Consider the following 20,685-nt stretch of genomic DNA (forward strand, 5'->3'; position numbering starts at 1 on the left):
TCCCAGACCCTCCAAGAGCAGCACAGGGCCTCTCCACCACCACCCTGCTATGATTTCTCTCCAAGTGGCAGCTCCAGCCCACGGTTACAGCCACACACCAAAGTGCCCAGTCCCTCAGGATGACCTTGCTTCTCCCAGCCTGAGGCCAAGGCAGGGCAGAGGACAGAGCCCTGAAAAGCGAGACCTGCCCTGTCCTGCTCACCATTGTTGGTGGATGAAGCTGTAACTCAATCGGCTTTCAAACAGGGGCCATCTGCAATTCAAGCCTGGCAGCACCACGAATGCATCAGCAAAGGTGGCTATTTGCAATTCAAACTCTTTTCCAAACTTTTTATTTTTCCTGGAGATTGAATTATTTGCTGGGGTTTTTTTAAATTACTATTTTATTTTATTTTATTTTATTTTATTTTATTTGAAAGTTATCTCTGATCAAAACCTGTGTCACAAGGCAGGACATGGAAGTAAGAAAAGTTTTGTTGGAGCTATAGCGGAAAATGGTTTTTTTTTATTCTTTCTTCTACTCATTTACTTCTGATAGGCTTTTAGTGTTGAAAATTAACTTAATTTGAACAAATCCATTGCCCTCCTGCTTCAGAGAATTAACTCCATGTAAGGTCATAGAGACTGTAGAAATGTTTATCTTTTGGAAGCAGTAAATTCAGATCTAGTGGGACTGCAGAGATTTGTTAACTTCCGGTTTGATCTTTGAAAACTAAATTTCTTTTTAGTAGCTGAGATGGTTTCACAGAACAAGTCTCTAAGCCAGTATGAAATTTCATACCGAGGACCAAAAAATTCTCTCAGTTCCAAGGATAGAGATGAGAGCAAGTTAATATTAATTTCCCCTGCCATTATCACAGTCCACCTAGAGCAAACATGAACAAAATGGAATCTAACGTGGCTCATTAATTCAGGATTTCTACCATGACCTCTCCCACACACCAGGGAGCAGCAGAGGCACAGGGAAAGGAGGCAGGAACATCCCACTGCCAGGTGGCAGCTTCCTCAGGGCCAGTTCTCTGCAGCAAAGAACTGACTTCGTAGTGTCTCAGCTCATCAGCTTGCTCAAAAAATAACAGAGGGAGCAAAAAAATTCCTCCCTGGTATTTTCAGACAGTATGTCCTTTGAATAATACCTCCTTTAATTCCACTGGAGAAATCCTAGTCAAATATACCAAAGTATGGCACTTGACTGGGAACATAATCCACTGGCCAAGTCTCTCCTCATGGTTTTACAGGTCTGCTGGACAGATTTAGATCACAGCAGCATCTGATGGCCTCAGGTGAATAATCCCCTCATCCAGTACCTGATTTGATGGGCAAAAGTGATTTTGTTTAACAACTCCTGGCAGAGGATCTGGTTAAGAGCTTAGTCATCTGATGGAAATCTAAGTAGAAACTCATTAAACAAAACCCAATGTATAATAATCATTGCCATTAATCAGTGACTTCAGTGAGAAAATAATCTAAGAAACAGTCAAAATAGCTGTGGGTAAACTACAGGATTTTGTGACAAAAGAGAAAGGGATAATCATGCTTGTTTATTCCCATGAGAACCTTCTCTGTTGGTAAAGATACCCATATCAATACATGTTATAGAGGGGTGGAAATGCAGAGCTTCTGAGCTCATTACACCAATCAAATTCTGAAATAGCCTCAGCCCCGTGTTTTATATGGACAGTGAATGCTCCAAGCCATCCAAAGTTTGCAGACAATCGAAGACTGATGAATGGAGGAAACAATGGTGCACTTACACACGTAGCTGGTGGAATGAGTAGAACTGAAAACTAATACCGATAAACTCTTTTTTTAGGCACATGCTTCTTTGTCTGGGTCCCGAAGAAACATCAGGGAGGGACTTCTGGTTAGAAAACTAGGCCAGAACTAAAGCAGCTTTTCAGTCTGCAGTAGATGCAGGAACAGATTTGATCGAATTGCTCCTTTTGAAATATTACATAGGATATCTCTTACTTTTGTCAGCTGCTTGTATTATAATGAGTTTGCCCAAGGATTATCTTTTGGCACGTTTAATGTCTCACAAAGTGAAGCTTCCCCCTTCCCCCCAGATATGATTGCATCTCCCAGAGTTTATATCAAGGCTAGCACTGTCATCTAGATTAAACTGGAAATAAGAAAAGAGCCTTGAAGAGAAGCAAGTCTATAATTCCAAATTCTAAACAGTCTCCAATTAAGGGAAACATTCCCCATTGGGTAGATTATTGCATGTGATCCTACAGTTGCATTTCCTGCACTTTCCAGAGTATTTGTTACTGGTCACCACCATCTATAGTAATGTGGCTGGGGTGCAATTCAGCATGACAATGCACTTATTTCACTGTAAAAACATACCAATCCTCTACATTTTCATTGTGCAAGTGAGTTAAGAACAACTAATTTTTTTTCTTTTTCCCAGAAAGGTTCACTGCAGTTCATTTACCTTAAGCAACACGTTAATTTTACCATGACAGGGAAGGACTGTAGTCCCTTGGCACCAGGGAGTGCACGGTGCCAGCCTTGTTCCCACTCTGAAGCCTTGCTGACTGATTAGGTGACTTCAGCAAGTCTCTGAGGTTTTACTAAATTTCAAATATATTCATATTTCCTTGACCAAGGGATTTGTTCTTTCTCTGGAGGTTTCCAATTTTAGATGGCTCTGTACCACTTCTCAAATATTCTCCAAGAAAAACAGGGCTGTCACTCAGAGAGGGAAGTTTCTAGGTGCATGGAGCACTGCTGAGCTGAGGAACACTTGTGATTCCATGGAACAAATGGCATGCCATTACATGATGGGCATTTACATTGCCATAAAATTGAGCTAACTTCATCCTGCTAAAGGAATGAGTTGCAGTTACCTCAAAGAAAACTTTGAATGCTTTGCTTCCGTATAGTATCTGTCTTTTCAATAAATCAAGCAGATCTTTCTAGGATTCCCTCTGTACACCTGTTCTGGACTGGAAGCAACCTCAGTCTTAAATCAATTAATTGAAAATTGTTAAGTGTGAGAGCACCTCAAAGATTTCAGCATTTTCTGTTGCTACCTTAGAGAAGTCTCTTCTGATTAAATAACTTAATTGTAGGGGCAGATTCTTCATCCAAGGTCTCTCAATCAATTAACAAACAGGTCTAAGAATTCCACTTTTCACAGGTAATCTAAGGAGGTTATCCAATCGTATTTGTACACACACACATGCACTGGCACACAAAGTTGGAGCATTTGGGAGCATGAACTCAGAAAGGGAAAGAATGATAAGCAGGTTCACCTTTGGTTAGTTAGACCTGAAACCTTTGGTCCTTCCTCAGCATTAGTCCACAAAAACATGACTTAAAATTGCAACCAAAACATGGAATGAAATGGATTCACATTAAAGAGCAACTAGAACTTTGTCAGTTTGTTTTCAACACACACCCTGTCTCTGCCTCCCTTCTTCAGGAATCAGAAGCAGAAGTACCAAAATAGAGTGAGAAGCACTTCTTCCACTATTCCTTTCCTGGCTGAAATCAGGAAACAGCGGAAGTCTCAAAGGAAAGACCTTTTGCAAGAGCAAACTTTTAGGTATGCTTCAAGTAAGTGGAGAGTTTTGGATAATTACCTGCCCCTTGGCCAGATTTCCCTAGCAACTCATTGAACTATACACTGTTTCTGATCACTGATGAATACAGCTTATTTTTGCTTTCATCTAGGTGAGCATTTCTTCCTTTTCTCTAAATTTCTCAGAAAACGCAGTAGTCAGAAAGGCTTGTGAAACTGAGGAGCCTGAAAATGGGACCTTGGTATTTGATAATTGATTTCTTTAAATGAAAAACCTAAGCACTCAAAGATCAGCTTTTAAAGGTTTTTGTCTCTTCTGCATGCAGATCAGTGCCAACCGTGGTTTTCAGAAAATGCCTAGGTAACTAAACTCCTTCAGAAATATTTTTCTTGCTGGTTAATTTGTTCTGAAGTCACAAGGAAATCTTTTGGAAAGTTATTTATATCAATAGCTATCACACCACTGAAGTCATCCAACCTAATCATCCCCAGAGAGCTGCAACAATGGGAATTATAAATAGCAGAAATATCCTGGATATCATCTCCACTATTTTAAAAACATTGTTTTCATAGAGAACAGTAACTAAGAAGAAATCTCAGGACATAAAGTAGCAGAATACGTGCACATTTGTCACTGCCAAGAGGTCTTTCCAAGGGCCAGGTACTTTTCCCTGAGCCAAAGCCATTTAATGCTGCAAAGGTGTCACAATAGTTTGTACATTCTCTGCCTGGCTCCTGGTTTCACTCTCGTCATATTATACAAGGGGAGAACTGAAACTGTGTTGATAGATGGCCTGGAAATGCAATAGGTTAGACAAGGTAACAAAAAGCACTGTCCTAGCTTCTGGATAAAAGGAAAATTGCATTCAAGAAGTTATTTATTTTGAGTCCATTGGCAGATGAATTAATTTTTGCCATCTTCTGCATTGCAATTTAAGGGTGTCCAGGACAGACTGACCTCCACAAGGTCCCAATATTTGTTTTATACCTTAGTTCCCCAAAGAGTTCAAATCCAAAGTGCCTCAGATAATAGAATATGCATTATTTTAATACTGTCAGCATTTCTTTAATTTGGTAGAGTTACACACTTGCCCTCTCTGATGAGTACTGCCTGAGGAAAGCTGGGATCTTAGACCCTTTTCACTGTTTAGGTGTTATAGTCTTCAGAAGATCCTCCAAATCCAGATAAAACCAACCCAAGATCTCCATACACGTAGTTCCTCATATTATTGAATAAAGTTTCTAATGCAGACAAAAACTGGACTGGTTAGTCAGATGGCATTGAGAAAGCCCTAACTCCATAGTGTGTGAAAAGTTATAAAGCCAAACTTCAAGCATCCAGGTGGAAATTTCTTCTTCTTTGACTTGGTAAGTTTTATTTATTTATTTTTTTTTTTACATTTGGTAGAAAATAGTTCAGCCATTTTTGGAACAAATTTAGTGAAGGGTGGTTTTGCCAACATTCATATTTTTCATCTGTTTTCTGAAGAGCCATAGTGATTTATAAGAGGAGCTTGAATTCTGGCAGTGAGACAATCCTCAAGTTAGAATGGTATCTTTGTCCCCAGGAAAAGCCATTCCTAATCAGCTATGTTAGGAGTAACAGAAAAATCCCAGTTGCTACTTACAAAGCCGAAACACTTACATTTTGATTTTCTGAGTGTTTCAGGAGGAGCGTGCAAGCACTGGAGCCTGCTGAGCCTCTTGTCCTGGGCATGTACTACACATCTGAAGGCACAGCTCAGGGCAGGTTTATCTCCAACAGAGTTCTTGTTTTCTTACAGCAAAACTATGACATCAACAAAAATGGCATAACAGAGGAGTTGACAGGGAAGGAAAAGCTAATTAGGAATTAGTTGGGTATTAGAGACTCCTAACACTATTAGACAGCATTAGAGCCTTTGAAACTCTGCCTGCACAACAATAATTTCCCTAGAATTTAAGGGCTTATTCTCCAGTTGTTCTAACTCAGCTCTATTAATATCAGTGGAGTTACATTAGTTTGCCCTGACTAATATCCTTTAGTTATGCAGACAAGCAAATAAAATCACTTTAGCTGTTCTTTTAAAGTAATTTCCAAACATCATCTAAAAGGCTCCCTCAGTACAAAAAACAAACCCCAAACACAGGACCCCGATGCAGCCCTGAACTGGCTGCACATTCCAAATTGAGGGTCAACAGGAGATTCACAAGGATACCCTCGGTCACTGCTTCCTCACAGCAACTTCGGAGGGAGGGGAAGAAAGGGTTTGAAAAACATTCCAGATTTCAGCAGAGTTTTTGTAGCTGTGCAGACACAGAAGTCGCTGAAATGTCCGGAGGGACAGCCTCAGCAAGCCTGTGACCTTCTATGACAAACTGGACCATGGCCTTTCAGAAGGCATTTAGCTGGGATTGTTAAACATGTGCCAAAAAGAGAACTGCTTCTTGGATTTTTTCAATCATGTAGCACTATATTTGGACTGGAAACAGCCTGTGGATGAGCAGGAATAACCATTAGAAGGCAAGTGAAACGTTTCAAGCAGATACTACAGTCAAGGAAGAAACAACTCGAACGTATCTGGGCAAGTTTCCATACTGACTGAAGCAACACTTTTTCCCATGACATCAGACTCAAAACAAACAATATATTATAGTCCATATGTTGATTAAGGAAAGCCCAAGCCGTGCAGAGCCATGCACCAGCCTTCAGAACAGCGGCTGAACAAAAGCTGGATCGCTTGCAAGCCATGGGAGTTAATCAAACAAACAAAAAGCCCCAGGTTTTCAGGATAAGGCGCCTGGGTAAGACTTCTCAGCACGATGAGGTTGTGAATACCGAGGTAAGACTGAAAGCAAACTGCCTGGATCAAAGTTATGTAGTCTGACTAGATGACAAGGGCAACAAGTAAACAGTGCTTTGAATATGCAGCAGCCAAAAGGCTCAGAAAACGGTAAAGTTGGTTGCAGATAACGTGCTTAGAGAACCTGGAGTCCTCTACCTACCTGAGGTCATATGGCATTTGCATGAGAAATTTGGACTTTGGAATGGTTTGCAGTCAGAGTTCAGAAGAGCTTTTGGCAGGTTAAGCATGTTCCCAGTAAGATGATGCTGAGGATAAACATGCAAGAGAAATATATAAATGCTGTTTTCACAAGAATAGTGCTGCTTTCTTAGAACTGCCTGTATTTTAGGGAGGAAGGCTAGAACGCAGTCCTGATGGGATGCCAATACAATCCATCGAGAACAGTCAGTAAATCATATGGCTTAGCAACTGAAAATGACACGGTACATTTTCAAATTTGAAACAAAAACAGAACCATGTTCCACAGCAAAGAGGTACTTGCTAAGCATGTATTGATGCTGTTTACAAAAGAATTGGGAGTTTTACTCTAAAATGGCCTAATAATATCATAATTAGTGAGTACAGCTGAATTCACTGAGATATTTTATCAAACCTTGAATTACCTGATCCATTGATCCTCTGTAATAAGGAACAGGAGGGCACCTTTGATCTTTCTCATGGAATTTAATAAGTCAAAATTAGAAAAGAGCCCTTTCAAATGAGGACAAATTTGACTAGGAGGATAACTAGTCAAGTTGTTAAATTTTAATTGTGCTTTAACAAAATTATCTAAGCTCATAGGTTTAATAGTCACAACAAATCAGGAAATAAAATGCTGTATTACTGTCACTGGTAGATTAAAGTGGCAGAACCTAGGTTTATAGAAGTATTAAGGGAAAAGAGCATTTCTTTCCTTTGCACAGTACTGAACATATTCACAAACCCGACAAAAAATACCTTGTTCCTTATTCAGACATGGGAAAATGCAATTCACTTAATGATTTTTTTTTCTATTTAAAATGATGGGTACAGTTAAAAGAGTTGTTTTCTAGGTCTGTAAATCCATTTTTATTCCCTTATGCTGTTTCCCGGTACTTCAGTCCAGGAATGACTTCTTTTAGTGTCAAACCACACAGTGAAAGTCTCAGCTAAAAAACCCATCTATGTAAACAAATTTGGCAACCACAATTCTTCGCCACTCAATTTGGATCTCTGCAGCCATTTCCTTCAAGATAGATCCTTGTCCACAGAGATATTTAGACAACAGTAGACTAAATTAATTCCAGGTACTGTCAAAAAAAGAGGCATTGAAATGTGTTGCTTCCAAATAACAGCCACCCTCTGGAGACAGCCACTACAGCAAGCTGTTACCTGTCGGGAAGATCCAAGACCCTCAGTGTTAGTGATTAGCTCCTGCAGCTCTGGGGGCTTCACTGTACGTCTGCCACAGTTATTTGGAACACACAGCCTTCTAAAAATTGAATTTTTCTGCCAACTGAGGTGTGTTAACATCTGCCTGCTGCTGTTGCATTGATCATCAGTGCCTAAATCCTAAGGGAACACTTAACAGCTTTTTTCACAGATTTCTCAGTTCTGATTTGTGGGAAGCAATGGTGACATATTGGCCAAATTTGTTGCATAAGGATCACAAGGGTTTTGAAGAGGAAGAATTGCACATCTTTATAAGATTAACTGGATTTTAGTTATTTAATTTGGTCTTTAGGTCCAGTCTGAAACTACTGGTATAAAAATTAGGTTCCTGCCATCGTTTAATACTCACTGGCAAGTTACTCCGTGTGTAACGCAAATCAATGTTTCTTTACAAGTCTAAATAAAGAAAAAAGTAATAACACCTGGTGTTTAGCAGCTTACCTTAACATATAGTTAACAGCACCTTGGCCTTCACTCATGACATCCATCCCATAGGTTCATTAAATTCTAGAAGGAAAACAAAGTGAAGTAGGCCAGGTAGCCTTAACTAATCCTTAGGAAGTCATTAATGTGAGGCTGTGGAGAACAAATATGGGTAGTCTGACAATTACCAGCCACAAAAGTTATCTTTTAGCCCTTGCTTCTCACTTTAAATTATGGCTGTACATTTTCTGCAGTGTGTAGAAGGAAGAAGGGAGCTCAGCAAGACTCGACTGGGAAGAAATACTCTGAACCTGGTGACAAGCACTTGTCAAGACTTGTGCAAGACTGAGAGGTCAGTTGTGTTTTCAACAGTGCTACACTTCTCGTCTTCGATGCTTAATTCCTGATGTACGGGCAAGGGACGCAAAGGTAGAGACAGACATAGTGCAGTTTAACCTTGCACTTACTGTACTGCAGTGAGTACCCATTCCACAGGAAAAAACTACCTTTCTAATCTATTATATGATTGAATAGCTAGGATCTTCATTAGGGTCTGTATAAAGCACTGATCACTATCACAAACACCTCCTAGGAGCTTTCTCTATGTTCTCATTCCAAATTCAGGCAGGTAACCTCTGCTCATTTAACAGTAAATGGTTTAAATCACAGCAAGAATCTTTTTCATTATTAATCAGCACAAATTATCCCAGCATCTCTTTCACTGGATGCATGTAAAACATCTCTGTGACTTTGTTTTGCTTTTGGTAGTTATGCCACCAGCAACTGAAACCTTTCAGCTACACAGATCATAGTTTCCACAATTTACCTAGAGATTCTGTGAAACTTACTTCAGTGTAACATGCCAGTATGATTTAATAGGAAAAACAGAGATTTTCACAGTCAGTCTCCTTGTATATTTTATGCACATGATTGCTTTTAAGAGAATATTTATTTTAGTGTATGAAAAGCAACTGAGTGGCATAATAGATTATCAGGAAGCACTGCGCAAAGAAACGTTCTGCTGGGCTGAAGCAGCTGTTGAAGATGTCTTCTCAAAAATCCTGAAAACCTTGTTAGCTGCTCCATCTCAGGTTTTGTGCACCTCAGCAGTTCTTCGTCCTGGCTGGAAGCATAAGCTGTGAAACGACTGTTCACAGCATTCTGAGTTTGGCCACAGCCACGGAGTCCTGGAATTGTAACAGTGTATTCTTTGGGGTCTATTCAATGCTAAACTAAGTTTCCAAATGTTTCTTGGCTCAACAAACAGTAACTGGACCTTGAACTTCCCATTTGCATTCAGTGGCAGGGGGCTAAACCTGCCATCTGTTTTGACAAATGTTTTCCATTGCCTCTGCATAGCTGACAGAACACGAGGCATATTAGGCAAAGTTAAAGTTCTCTTTCTGAACCACCATGAATTCTCTGAGTCTTCAGAAATCCCACCAGAACACAGCTAAGCAGCTAATTGTAATTCTGTTTGCAAAAGATTTTAGTTTGTCATGAGCTGCAGGTCTTAATATCTTCCCAGATCCTTATCACTTGTTCTCTGAGCATCTGCTTACTCTCCATTCCTTTGGGGCAAAAATCTTCACTGACTGGAAAATCATAGCTGCAGGCATTCTGGAAAAAAAAATAAAACAAAAAGACAGCATCACTTCTACTTGTGTCTTCTGCACTTTTCTCCAGCCTGAACAGTCCCAGCTCTTAGCAGAACCATGAAAGTCAAGGGAGCTTGATAAGAGTTGCCAGTTATAATATGAATAAAACAAAGAAAGTTTCCAGAAAAAGTAGTAATGAAAAGCTACAGTTCTTCTTGACTTTCAGAGTGAGCTTTCCTAGGTTCTGTGGAAAATATGTAATAATCAGACACAACTGGTCTCGCATAAATTGTCCCACAAGATGTGCATTTAAAATATTCAGGTTTGAACTGGAGCTGAATAATGAATTGAAGGTACCACTACAAGAGAATAAAGGAGAGATGAAGAATAAGGTTGCCCTGCTAAGTGACCTCTTTAAGTTTGAGCAGGTGAATCATGTCAGCACGGAAAAATGCTCCTGTATCATTCATGTCACATGTAACAAGATATCCTACCTGTTATTGCTGCCGTGTGCCACGGAGCCACTGTGCACATGAACAAATCAGACAAAAGATATGCAATTAGGTTCCAAATATCTGGGTTCGGATCTGTTTCAGATGGAAAATTTATCTACACAGATGTAGCTGTCACTTTTTACACACTGAACTGTCACTAACAGACTGTAACTAAACTAAAACCTTGAGAGCAATATTCCACATCCTTTTCACATTAGGTTTTTTCACATTTAGAAGCATTTTCACATTTTGGAGCATTTAGGTTCCTGGTCATACTATAGGTTCAGCTGTTGTATATATGCCAGAAGTCTGTCTGAAGGATCCTGAGAGATTCCCAGCCTTCCCCTGGCAGCCACTCACCCTACCAGGGCACAACAGAGAGGTTTTGCTCTTTCCAGATGCATCAGTTATGTCTGTGCCATCCTGTGCTCCATGAAGCATTAATGGTTTCCAGATGTTGGCTCACAGGGTGCTGACACAACTCTTGCACCATTAGAGTATCACACAACAATATTACGAGAAGGATCAGAACACGGGAGAATTTTACAGCCTTTGGAATCTGTAGTGACGAGAAGAGCAAGATACGATGCTGTTGTAACACTTTCCTTGCTCAGCATTACTGCCTAGGATCTTGTCCAGACCAGACTTGTGCTGCAGCACCAGAAAGGGAGCAACCTTTGAATTTACTGCTCAAGTTCTAGCATTAGTTATCATTCCTGAAATGCTGTGTAATTACTTATGTAATATCATGAATAAGTATTAGTAGCCAGGTCTGGTTGAAAATGATACAGTCATTTTATATAAAATAGTGAAACTTCATTTTCTCTTTCAATGTATTTAAACACATCAATTTTCTTTTCTGAAACACAAAATGCTTCCATATTTGCCTTTCCTATTTGTCTTCACTTACAAAACCACATTGAGATAAGAGAAAAAGAATAGAGGAAAATTTAAAAATTGGTCAATCACTAATTTTTTAATCGTTATCCGATTAAATGATAAAACTTTCTTTAGAAAAATGAAAGACTGGCAAACATAAAGGTAAAATCTAGAATTTGAAAATATAACAACTGTAGTATTTAAAAACTTGAGACAGACTTAAAGAGGATTAATTGAAGCTTCTCCTAGCATATCTGAAAGATTTTAGACCCTGAGAAACCTGCTATTTTTCAGAGATATCATCTCAAATGTAAAGGAGAATATAAGGAGTTCTTCACTCTCCCCATTTAGAAACTTTTCCCTCATCTAGAAAGCAGAAACAACAACTCTGTTGATATAAATGACAATAAAAGCAGCCTCTGATTTGTGGCTGTATTTGTATTTTAAAAGGTGACCATGTAACAGACAGTAAACACAAAACACCAGAAGAGGAGGGAAGCCCAGTGATAGTAACCATAAAACATTTAAAAGGCAAAACTAAGAAGAAATATGATTTGATCCATTTTAGTCCATCTGACATTTTTATATCCACATTTAACTAACAGGTCATTAATATCCACACAAATGTAAGCAAGGGAATTTTGAGCCGAGATGTCTTGTTCAGAGCAATAAAAGCTTTATTCACACTCTGCTTGTACCTCAAACATTTCATAACTTGGCAGCCCTGAACAAGTACTCTGAGAGCCGCCAGTCCAATTGCACAGAACAGAATCAGTCAGCATCTGTTCAAAAAATTCTTGCTCTGCTATGGAAAAAAAGCAATAATCATTAAAGTTTTTCCCTCAGAAAAATCTGGCTACACACGAGGGGAAAAATCAGATATCAAGCTGTGTGCAATAGGGGGTTTTAATTCTCCCTTTTTGCCTTCTAAGTAGAAGAGATTCCTTGCAAGTGAACTCCTTTTGCAGATTATAACTTCCTAAAGAGCCACAAGAGGATTTACTCATCCAAGTTCCCTTAATACAGTCCTGTCCTATTCTGAAACATTCTTAAATGCTAAGATCAGCAGATAGCAAGAACACATGTCAGAAGAAACGTGTTCTTTTTCATTCAGGAGAAGATACGAGGGAGTACTTTTTCATGTTAGCTATTTGCAATTTGTCAGAAAGTCTCAGCTTCCCCCTTCAAACAATGGTTTCTGCAGCTGAATTTCTTTGTGCAGACTGTGCTTTATAGAAAACAGAATATAACAGAAAAATAAGGAGGAGTAAAATATTAGAACAGTATTTTTACCAGCATAGTATTTTTAATAAATTTTGCCATTTTCTTGACAGCTTAAAGAGAAAAATTTGTTTCTGAGATGACACTGTTTTTAAAAAGAAAACCAAACAGAATCCCACACAGAATTATGTCTTCCCAACCCCAAATCAATTTGCCTCATGACTTCAAGATTGTAAGGAATATTTCTATAAGGTTTGCATTTAGGCACAACTAAAGTTGTGATTCTCACAATACTCATAAGTCTAAAAATGTCAGTGTTCCAAATATATGCAATGACTAAATCTTCAAGAGTGGTTTCACTGACTTTGAGGTCTGCAGCTCTGATTTTAAGAGTTTTTTATTCTAAAAACAACACTATGGATCTGGTGCAGTAGTGACTCTCATCTTGAACTGGGTTTTTTATCATAATTTCCAGGTTAAGGGGAGGATCCTGTAGTATTGTAATGTCATATAACTGAATGGTCTGTTAGGAGAGTCCCAGTGTTTTCAGTGGCAACTACAATTTTAATGCAGCATTTTTTAAAAGGTAAAGATTATTCCTGAGGGTCTTTAGCAAAACAAGCAAATGTGTATGTTAGTATGAAATATATTCTATGTCCACAGAATTAATACAGAGCTGGATCAGCAATATTTCAAAGAAAAGGATACACAAGGAAGAAACTGATAGGAGACATAGGCCAGGCTTTGAGAAGCCTGGCTGAATCAACAACATGACTAATGGTGTGTATCTCAGCTGAGAACACATCTTTGGGAAGTGCCACTGTAAAGATGACTGGTGAGAGCAGGAAAACTGATGACTTACTTTGTCAAAAACATCTCTGAATGTACATATAAGCATAAGGGAGCATTTTCAGGATATATGAAAATCAGTTTGTCTGGGCTGACATCAGTCACTGTCTGTGGATCAGGCTGTGGGTTCTGTGTGCCCTTGGTGAGCTCATCTTTCCACAAATCCAAAATATGTTGTGAGTGATAGTGGCCGTGGCCATTTAGTGCAGCAAATATTATTCAAGGTCAAACACTTCAAAACAATGTGGAGACAGCCACAGCTATCAGAAAATCTGGGCTTAATTACAGAATGCTCAAATAATTGACATCCACATTGGATTACTTCGGGTCCATGACTTATGTTAACATTTCTGTAAGTAACGTGCTATGTTTAACAAACTGAGCTCATCATCTGTGATTTCAGTTTTGCTTGGAAGTCTCTTGAAAGTTTTAATTGCTGCTGCCATGTTCATATGCATTTTCTCTGTGTTAAAAGCTAAATTAAACTGATTTCCTTCAGACAATTCCTGAGGCTAAACTTCTACAAGGCTCTGGGCTTCCCCTGCTTTAAAAATTAATGGCCTCTCCTACTTAAAATCTAAAGTGGCTTTTAGTCACCATGAATTTTTTTGGTGTGCCAATGTTATCAGTTAAATAATCTCTTCTCACTAGCATTTACCTTCAGTTATGTAATATGTATGACACATCACCTGTCTTCTATTTCACTAGCCTAAATATAACAAGTTTTCCCATCTTTCCTTATGTGTCAGATGAGCTGGTAGATTCCATCAAGATATCTGTAATATTTATTTTTAGGGTTTTTTTTCTTCCATTTTCAGTTTCCTGCCAGGTGTTCAGAATAAATTTTGTAGGTAAAGTCTGTGGCAGGACTTTTGTCTGTGGCACATGGCACAGCCTAAACAGATCACCAGTCCCAGTCAGGAAGAAACAAGAGAGCACTCAGACTTCAGGATCTAAGTGAAACTTTTGAATCCAGAATAATATCAGTAAGTCAAAGGTGAAAATAAAGTAATTTCCTTCCTTCACAGAATTTATTGATTCTTATCCTGAAAATTGTTGCCCCTCAGTTCTCTTGCTGTTCTTTGAGACATGTTCCTGCAGAAGAATATTTTGCACCAAGTGATGAGCTCATGTTGAGAGCAGCCTTCAACAAAATTTCCATGTCCAGATGGCATATGAATTATAACCTTCTATCACGGACTTAACAAGACGTGGGCTGCTGTTAATTGTCACTTCCAGGTTTCAGTGTTGTTTATATGCCACTAATAAAACCTGCTGTTCTCCTTAATAACAAATTAGAAAATTTTAATTTTTAAGGGATACACTTGGCACCCTACTTTCCTCTTCCCTCCTATTACATCCCTGCCATGACTTTCTCCTGTGCTTTTCGAATGTAATCAGCAACAGGTCAGATCTCAATATTTTATTGAGTTTTTCTTCATACCTCTTTCAGGCAAAGTTCTTTAAGGGAAGAACTATATGCCAAAACCCTTCTGCCATATCTGCTCATTACTGAGAAAAGAATTTTTTCCCTTCATGTTTATTATTGTGAAGCAAATTCAGAGTCCCTGGTGAATAATACCTAAACAGAACATGCATAACATGAAAATGCATTTAATATTTTATTATATTTTAGCTGCCTGTTAGATGCCTCATCCCAGCCAGCAATTTATAATCATGTGCAAGAGGCAGCTTCCTGAATTTGCATAGTTTAGAAATAGCAAAGCAGAAACAACATGGTGAGGGTAATTACTTTTAAACAATATTAGAGCAGAGCTTAGTAGATCAATGCAGCATCTGCAAAGTTCTGCTCATTAAGAACTGCAAAGCCTTCAGATGAGGCCCTGAAGAGCACGAGCTGCACAAATTCAGCCTGTTAATTGCAGAGCTTTTATTAAATTAGTTGTCAGATAATTGTAAAGCAGACGTCGGAGTTGGGGCTTTCAGAGCTGCTTGAGAAAGTCCAAGGTACACAAAACAAACACTACTTGAATGACCAGAAACAAGGCCTTGGTGTCAGCACAGTCTCAGCCCAGAGCTCCCGTGCTTCCGAACAGAGTTAATGGGAGCACTCAGCACCTTGGCCGGGCAGGGATGTGCTGCTCCCCAGCCCCGGGCAGCTCCCTCTGGGCTGGCCAGACCTGTGTGTACGCATTAGGAGGGCCGGGAATGCAGGAAGTGTGTGCAAAGAGAGGTGAGAGTGCTGAAAGCCGCGCCTGGAAGGTGAGGATGTGCAGATCTCCCATCATCACATTCCTCCCTCCACAGCAGCATTCGGCACAGCAGGCCAAGGTCATCCTTCATAACCACAAAACTGCCTGGCCATCTATGGATGGGATCTCCAAGGAAGTCACTTCAACCTCAAGGCCGTATGTACAGCTGTAAAACATCTACATGGCCCAGAGGGAAGGCTTCCTCCTTCAGCCTTCAAGGCATTTCCCAGCACAAAGTGCAGCTGTTTGGGGTTTGTGCTGGAAACAATTTGGAATTATGGCTTTGAAAGTCCTTCCCTTTTTATAGCTATTTGAAAAGTAAATGCAATTGGAATTCACCGCGGAGAGGTCAGCTAACCCAGCAGTGTGGTTTGCACGCTTCCTCTCCACACACATCAAAGGCAAACCCAAACAAAAAGGCTTTTCTTTGCTCTTATAATTGGCACTGGGCTGAGCCTGTTCTCTTATGCAGGCCCCTGAAAGAAAAGTAACCTGATAATGCAAGCTGGAGACAGACAATTCAATAGAAGTCATGCACCCCAACAGCTACACAGATGTGGGCATTGCCAGTGACCCCTTCAAATTGATTAAAAGTAGAGAAGAGCAGCACATTCAGGGTAAGTGACATCAGCACAGCCTGGCAGCTCCAGAGGGACAGTGTCACTTTGTCACCAAGCACCCCCCTAACAACCGGCTCTGCTCAAGCCTCGCTCTCCCTCACCTACATTATCCTGGCTCCAGGACAGAGTATACACCATGGACTTGGATCCCTAAATTCAGGGTGGCTCTTTTAGGCTCCAACTCCATATTAAACCTTTTTCTCAGCATGTCAGTCATGCTTAAAAGACAAATATTGCATGAATGCATATGAGATTCCAACACACTACAGCCTTGTATGCAAAGTAGAAATAAAATCCCAGTAAAGTTACTTTTAGACAGCCCCCCTCTTGATTTCTGGGAGTAACTCCTGCTTGGCCCTTTAGAAATCTCTTCTCCTCTGACTCCATCACAAATACATTGGGAACTATATGTATGTTGCATATTAAGATGTATGCACAGTACATTCCTTTAATCACACATGAGCTTCCTGAACTGTATTATTTTTCATCTAGGTTTTGAGTAAATAATTCAGAAAAAAATGCTGTGTTCTTCCAGTGTTTTGGAATGTGTATTTTGGGGTAAGAAAGTATTATGTTGGATTTACTGTACTTTGGTACTTCTGTCTCAGTTACTCAAGATCAAACCCAAATTCCCCCAGCCAGGGGGAGGGTGGGAATCACAGTAACCCAGGGTTACATGGTACAAATGGTATTTACATTTGGATATTATCAAACAAATCCTACCATCAGTAAGACAACCAATCACTGAAGGATGCTAAGAAAATTCCATATTTTCTGTGAATTGAATCAGCTGTCCTGCCTTTGTTTCCATACACTGGAAGATGTTATATACCTATTGAATTGGTATTGTTAGCTTTAAGCTGCAGCATTTGGTTCTTCAGGGTATTTTGGAGCAACTGCATGCAGAAGAGCACAGTGTAGGTTTTGAAGTATTTTCCATAGCATTTGTGATTTTAGTAAGATTTAATTCCAACAGAAATGGTGTTATTTCATTTAAGAGGAACATCTCTGCAGCAGCTCTTCTGGCAGAGGCAGCTCCTTCAGGAATCTCTTGTTTCCATGCATATGGGTCAGCTTCTCTCAGGGGTCAGTCCTGCAAATTCTTTTGGGGCCTGGAGAGAAGCAGTGTTCTCTTTCTTTTGGATAGTCAAATCAGATAATTATAACCTATTTCTTTAAATTTTTTTATAATTTAACTCTTCCTTTTGCCATACTGATTTTTTTCTCAAATATTTTCTGCTGTGAACAGGCTTCAACACACATCACAGGGTAAAGACCTGTCCTTAGCAGAAGGAATTTCAGACGTCCTCACATCCTATTCAAACCCCTCAGATTTTCATGCAAGTAGATATCAGCAACTACTCTGATAACAAACTTCCTGAAAAAACACACCAGCCAATAGAGAGAGGTTCCCCAAAAGTCTCGTTCCTTGACCCAAAAATTATCATTTCCCTCCCTCTCTCAGATGCTTGAATCCAATACATAATCCAAACCGCATAGAGCAGAAGTAATCCAGTGCTCAGAGGAAAGCAGAGCTGAAAAGGTCAAACCAATCTCAAGCAACGCTGCCTCAAGCCTTTCTGCTTCCAAAGGAGTGGCTACTGACTTGTTCTTTGGGAAGGACTGGAAAGAGCTCAAACATGAAGGCGTTGATTAAGAGAAGAAAAATCTTCCACAACCAATTACAGCTTCCATGCTTTTGGCCAGAAATCCATACCCAGCTTCCAGGGGCAGCCCGGTGACTTTTCAGTTGCCTTATGCTCCACAGGGTCAAAAGGATAGATGCATGCTATTCAGCTTGCTATTTTATAAGCTTGAAAAATGAGAAAGTGGATGGGCAGGCTGCCTTGGAAATTCTTTTGGAACATAATTGGCACTAAAAGTTTTCCCAGCAAGAAAATGATTCAGGTTTCAAAATTTTCTGAGATTGAGGACTGCACGCAAGTTATGTTTCTCTCCAGCTCATCACACCACTACTGTCTCCAGTGCCATCACAGCTTAAAAAAACCTTCAAACACAGGACATTCGATTAAAGTAACGAATTCCAGCACTTTTTAAAGCACTATGCTCTGCAAGCTCTCATTTGCAGCCTGCTACTTTCCAACACTTGTTAGCATGCTCTTCTCTCTGCATTGTCTGCTGCCTTCTTGGTTGACACAGCCAGAATTGCTCACATCCATTCCAAGAGCGTTCAAGGAGTTCTCCAAAGAGAGAACTTGTGCATTTACTGATGGTTGCCCAATGATGTGGAGAGTTTCAAATCCTGACAATGCTCTAAGTATTGCCAGGTGAGTGAGAAATGTCTGGATCTGTGTTGAGGGCATGAGAATTTTAGTCAACAGAGCAAAGATGTACAGAGACAAGGCATTGTACTGCAATACTTAGAGCTGCAGGAATAAATGCAGGAATTTGAGAAGGAACAATCCTACTTGCAGCTGCATGTATGAGAACCACAGATTATGGATCACTGTTACGAATAGATCCTGTCCATCTTTCAGGGTTTGTCACCAATTCAGTGGATAAAATCCACAGCTCTCAGGAGTCTCCCTTGTGCTCCTGTAGGCTTGTAGCTTTACCTCCACACTACTTGAGCACAGGAGCAGTTCAAGGGTGAGGTAGGAGGAAAGGATGCAGAAAGTATTCCAATGGTCCTAGCTGGAAGAACAGCTCCTCTGATAAAGCATCCATGTGGCTGCTGTAATTTGCAAAACACAGAGAAATTACCCCATTTCATTGATGTGATAAAAAGTAATTGGAATCAACCCAGACTTTTTCTGCAGGGATCATGAACAAAAAGAAATTGGACCAGTGTTTGAGGTTTGACGAGCACTTTCTGATTTTCCACTCACTGGCTTTATACAGCTGTGATCAGCAGCACGTTAGGGAAGAGTGGAGCCGATATAGATATTTCCAGTTCACCAGCAGTAATTAGATCTGTGAGCATGAATATAAATCTAAGGATCTGACACCCAAATGGCTGCTTCTGGGCGTATTTCTATTTACTGTCTCAAGAGCCCTCTTTAATCTCTTGTAAAACTGTGTATCTCATTCAGGTTAAACCTTGGGATAAATTTCTTGTCTTTCCACTTCACGCCAATGGAAATGATTTGGCTGCACTACACAGCAGTCCCAAGGACAGCTATCAGAAATGGCAAGAATTTACCTAAGTAGTAAACAGCCAGCACAGCCAAGGTTACACACACTTTTAACTAAGCAGTGGAGCTTCAGTTTTCCTCTCCAAGCAGACAACCAAATACACAGTGTGCCTTAGCAGAATTGAAGAGACTTACAAGTGGAATTTCCTTTTGGATTTCCTTATTTCCTTACAGGAGGACCAATACATTATTTTTCAATTACATCCTGTATTTTGGCACAGTTTAACAGAGTGGGAGGACAACAAACTTGGGTCCTGTGAGGGAGGAATACAGCAGGCAACGATCAGAACGTGGATGTGACTGCAGCTCTTTGCTTTTTTTTTCCCAAAGAAAAAGTTTGTCAGAAATAACTGGAAAATGGATACTGAGAGGATGAACAGCCAGCAGGAAGACGCATAACCAGGATAAACAACATAATGCAGTCAATAGCTGGCATGTTCTGCTATTTCTTTATCCATATTAAGAATCAAGTATTGATTGCCCATAACATGCAGCACATTTTACAGAGAGCTCCAGGAGTCATGAAATCACAAACACACCCCCAACATGCTCCTGAATAAAAAAATAGATAGCAACTATTCCTACAAAACAGCATCAGTGGACCAAAACAAAGCTAAAAAAAAATAAAGCCTTCTATAATATCTTTAAAAAATTGTTTTTGAGACAAGGAATGTTAATACATTACAGTTAAGCTTCAAGAGTCAAGTAAAAATACCATCAAGTAGTATTGGAAGCTCTTACATTTAATATTTTAAGTAAAAGGCAAAAGAAAACTTTCAAGTTTTAGCTGAAATACAAATTTGCTTTGTGACCTGGGGCCATGTCTTGTCTCCTTTGTGCCTCTATGAGCCCAGCTGGAAAGCGCAATAATAAATTAAGAAACACAAAAACAAAAGGCAAGTCTGCAATGAGATCCAGATGCTCCATTAAACTGCCGTTCCCCTTAAACACCTTCCAAACCATTGCTAAATAGACATATGCCTGACAGCTGGATTTTAAGCATGCCTGTGAAACCGTAGAACTGTCTTTACCTATTTTCCAACAATTAGAAGCTACCAAGCCTCTTCAGGAATAGGAACCACACTAGCCTCTTCTATCCATAACAAGGTAATTAGAACAGAGCTACACTGATGCCACCTCAAGATTAAAGGATCATACACTTCATGATTCTCTGTTTGTACAGTAACTTATTGTGTGGTTTACCTTGGCCAGGCAACGTGCATGCTGAGACTGCTGCGTGTTACGTGAAATTCAAACTTTCCACTGTTACCATGTCTTTTCCTGGCTTTTTAATTCCCTGCCCTCTCTGAACTTTGTAGGGGGTTTTCTCATCTTTACCTCTTTAGATACACCACTTTACCAAAGGTAGTATATTGTTATTGCATGGACTTACAAAATGATGATTGGAGCTGAACCTGGCCATATAGAAATTATGCTCAAGTGCCATT

The 20,685-nt window shown here is 39.8% G+C and overlaps 1 protein-coding gene and 1 long non-coding RNA gene across 5 annotated transcripts in view; one reads left to right on the top strand and one right to left on the bottom strand.

Annotated features, from left to right (window-relative positions):
* Positions 1-4,851: 4,851 nt before the first annotated feature.
* The window catches only part of LOC116443743, a 116,174-nt gene continuing 100,340 nt past the window's right edge, over positions 4,852-20,685 (bottom strand). Inside the window, exons 5-7 of the long non-coding RNA XR_004240043.1 lie at positions 8,227-8,292; positions 6,515-6,620; positions 4,852-5,318 (exon numbers count right to left, since the gene is read on the bottom strand). This is a non-coding gene — a long non-coding RNA (uncharacterized LOC116443743). The remainder of the gene's footprint in view (positions 5,319-6,514; positions 6,621-8,226; positions 8,293-20,685) is intronic.
* PDE5A (phosphodiesterase 5A) overlaps positions 5,773-20,685 on the top strand; it is a 107,241-nt gene continuing 92,328 nt past the window's right edge. The window contains exons 1-2 of one of the 4 annotated variants that reach the window (XM_032108212.1): positions 5,773-6,351; positions 8,463-8,560. In XM_032108212.1, the coding sequence (XP_031964103.1) occupies positions 6,259-6,351; positions 8,463-8,560 (191 nt within the window). In that variant the 5' untranslated portion in view covers positions 5,773-6,258. Of the gene's footprint in view, positions 6,352-8,462; positions 8,561-20,685 lie in introns of those variants that run through there. The other 3 variants (XM_032108213.1, XM_032108216.1, XM_032108217.1) reach the window with 3 other exon arrangements.

This window comes from Corvus moneduloides, chromosome 5 (genome assembly GCF_009650955.1).
Source record: "Corvus moneduloides isolate bCorMon1 chromosome 5, bCorMon1.pri, whole genome shotgun sequence".
Taxonomy (NCBI): Eukaryota; Metazoa; Chordata; class Aves; order Passeriformes; family Corvidae; genus Corvus; species Corvus moneduloides.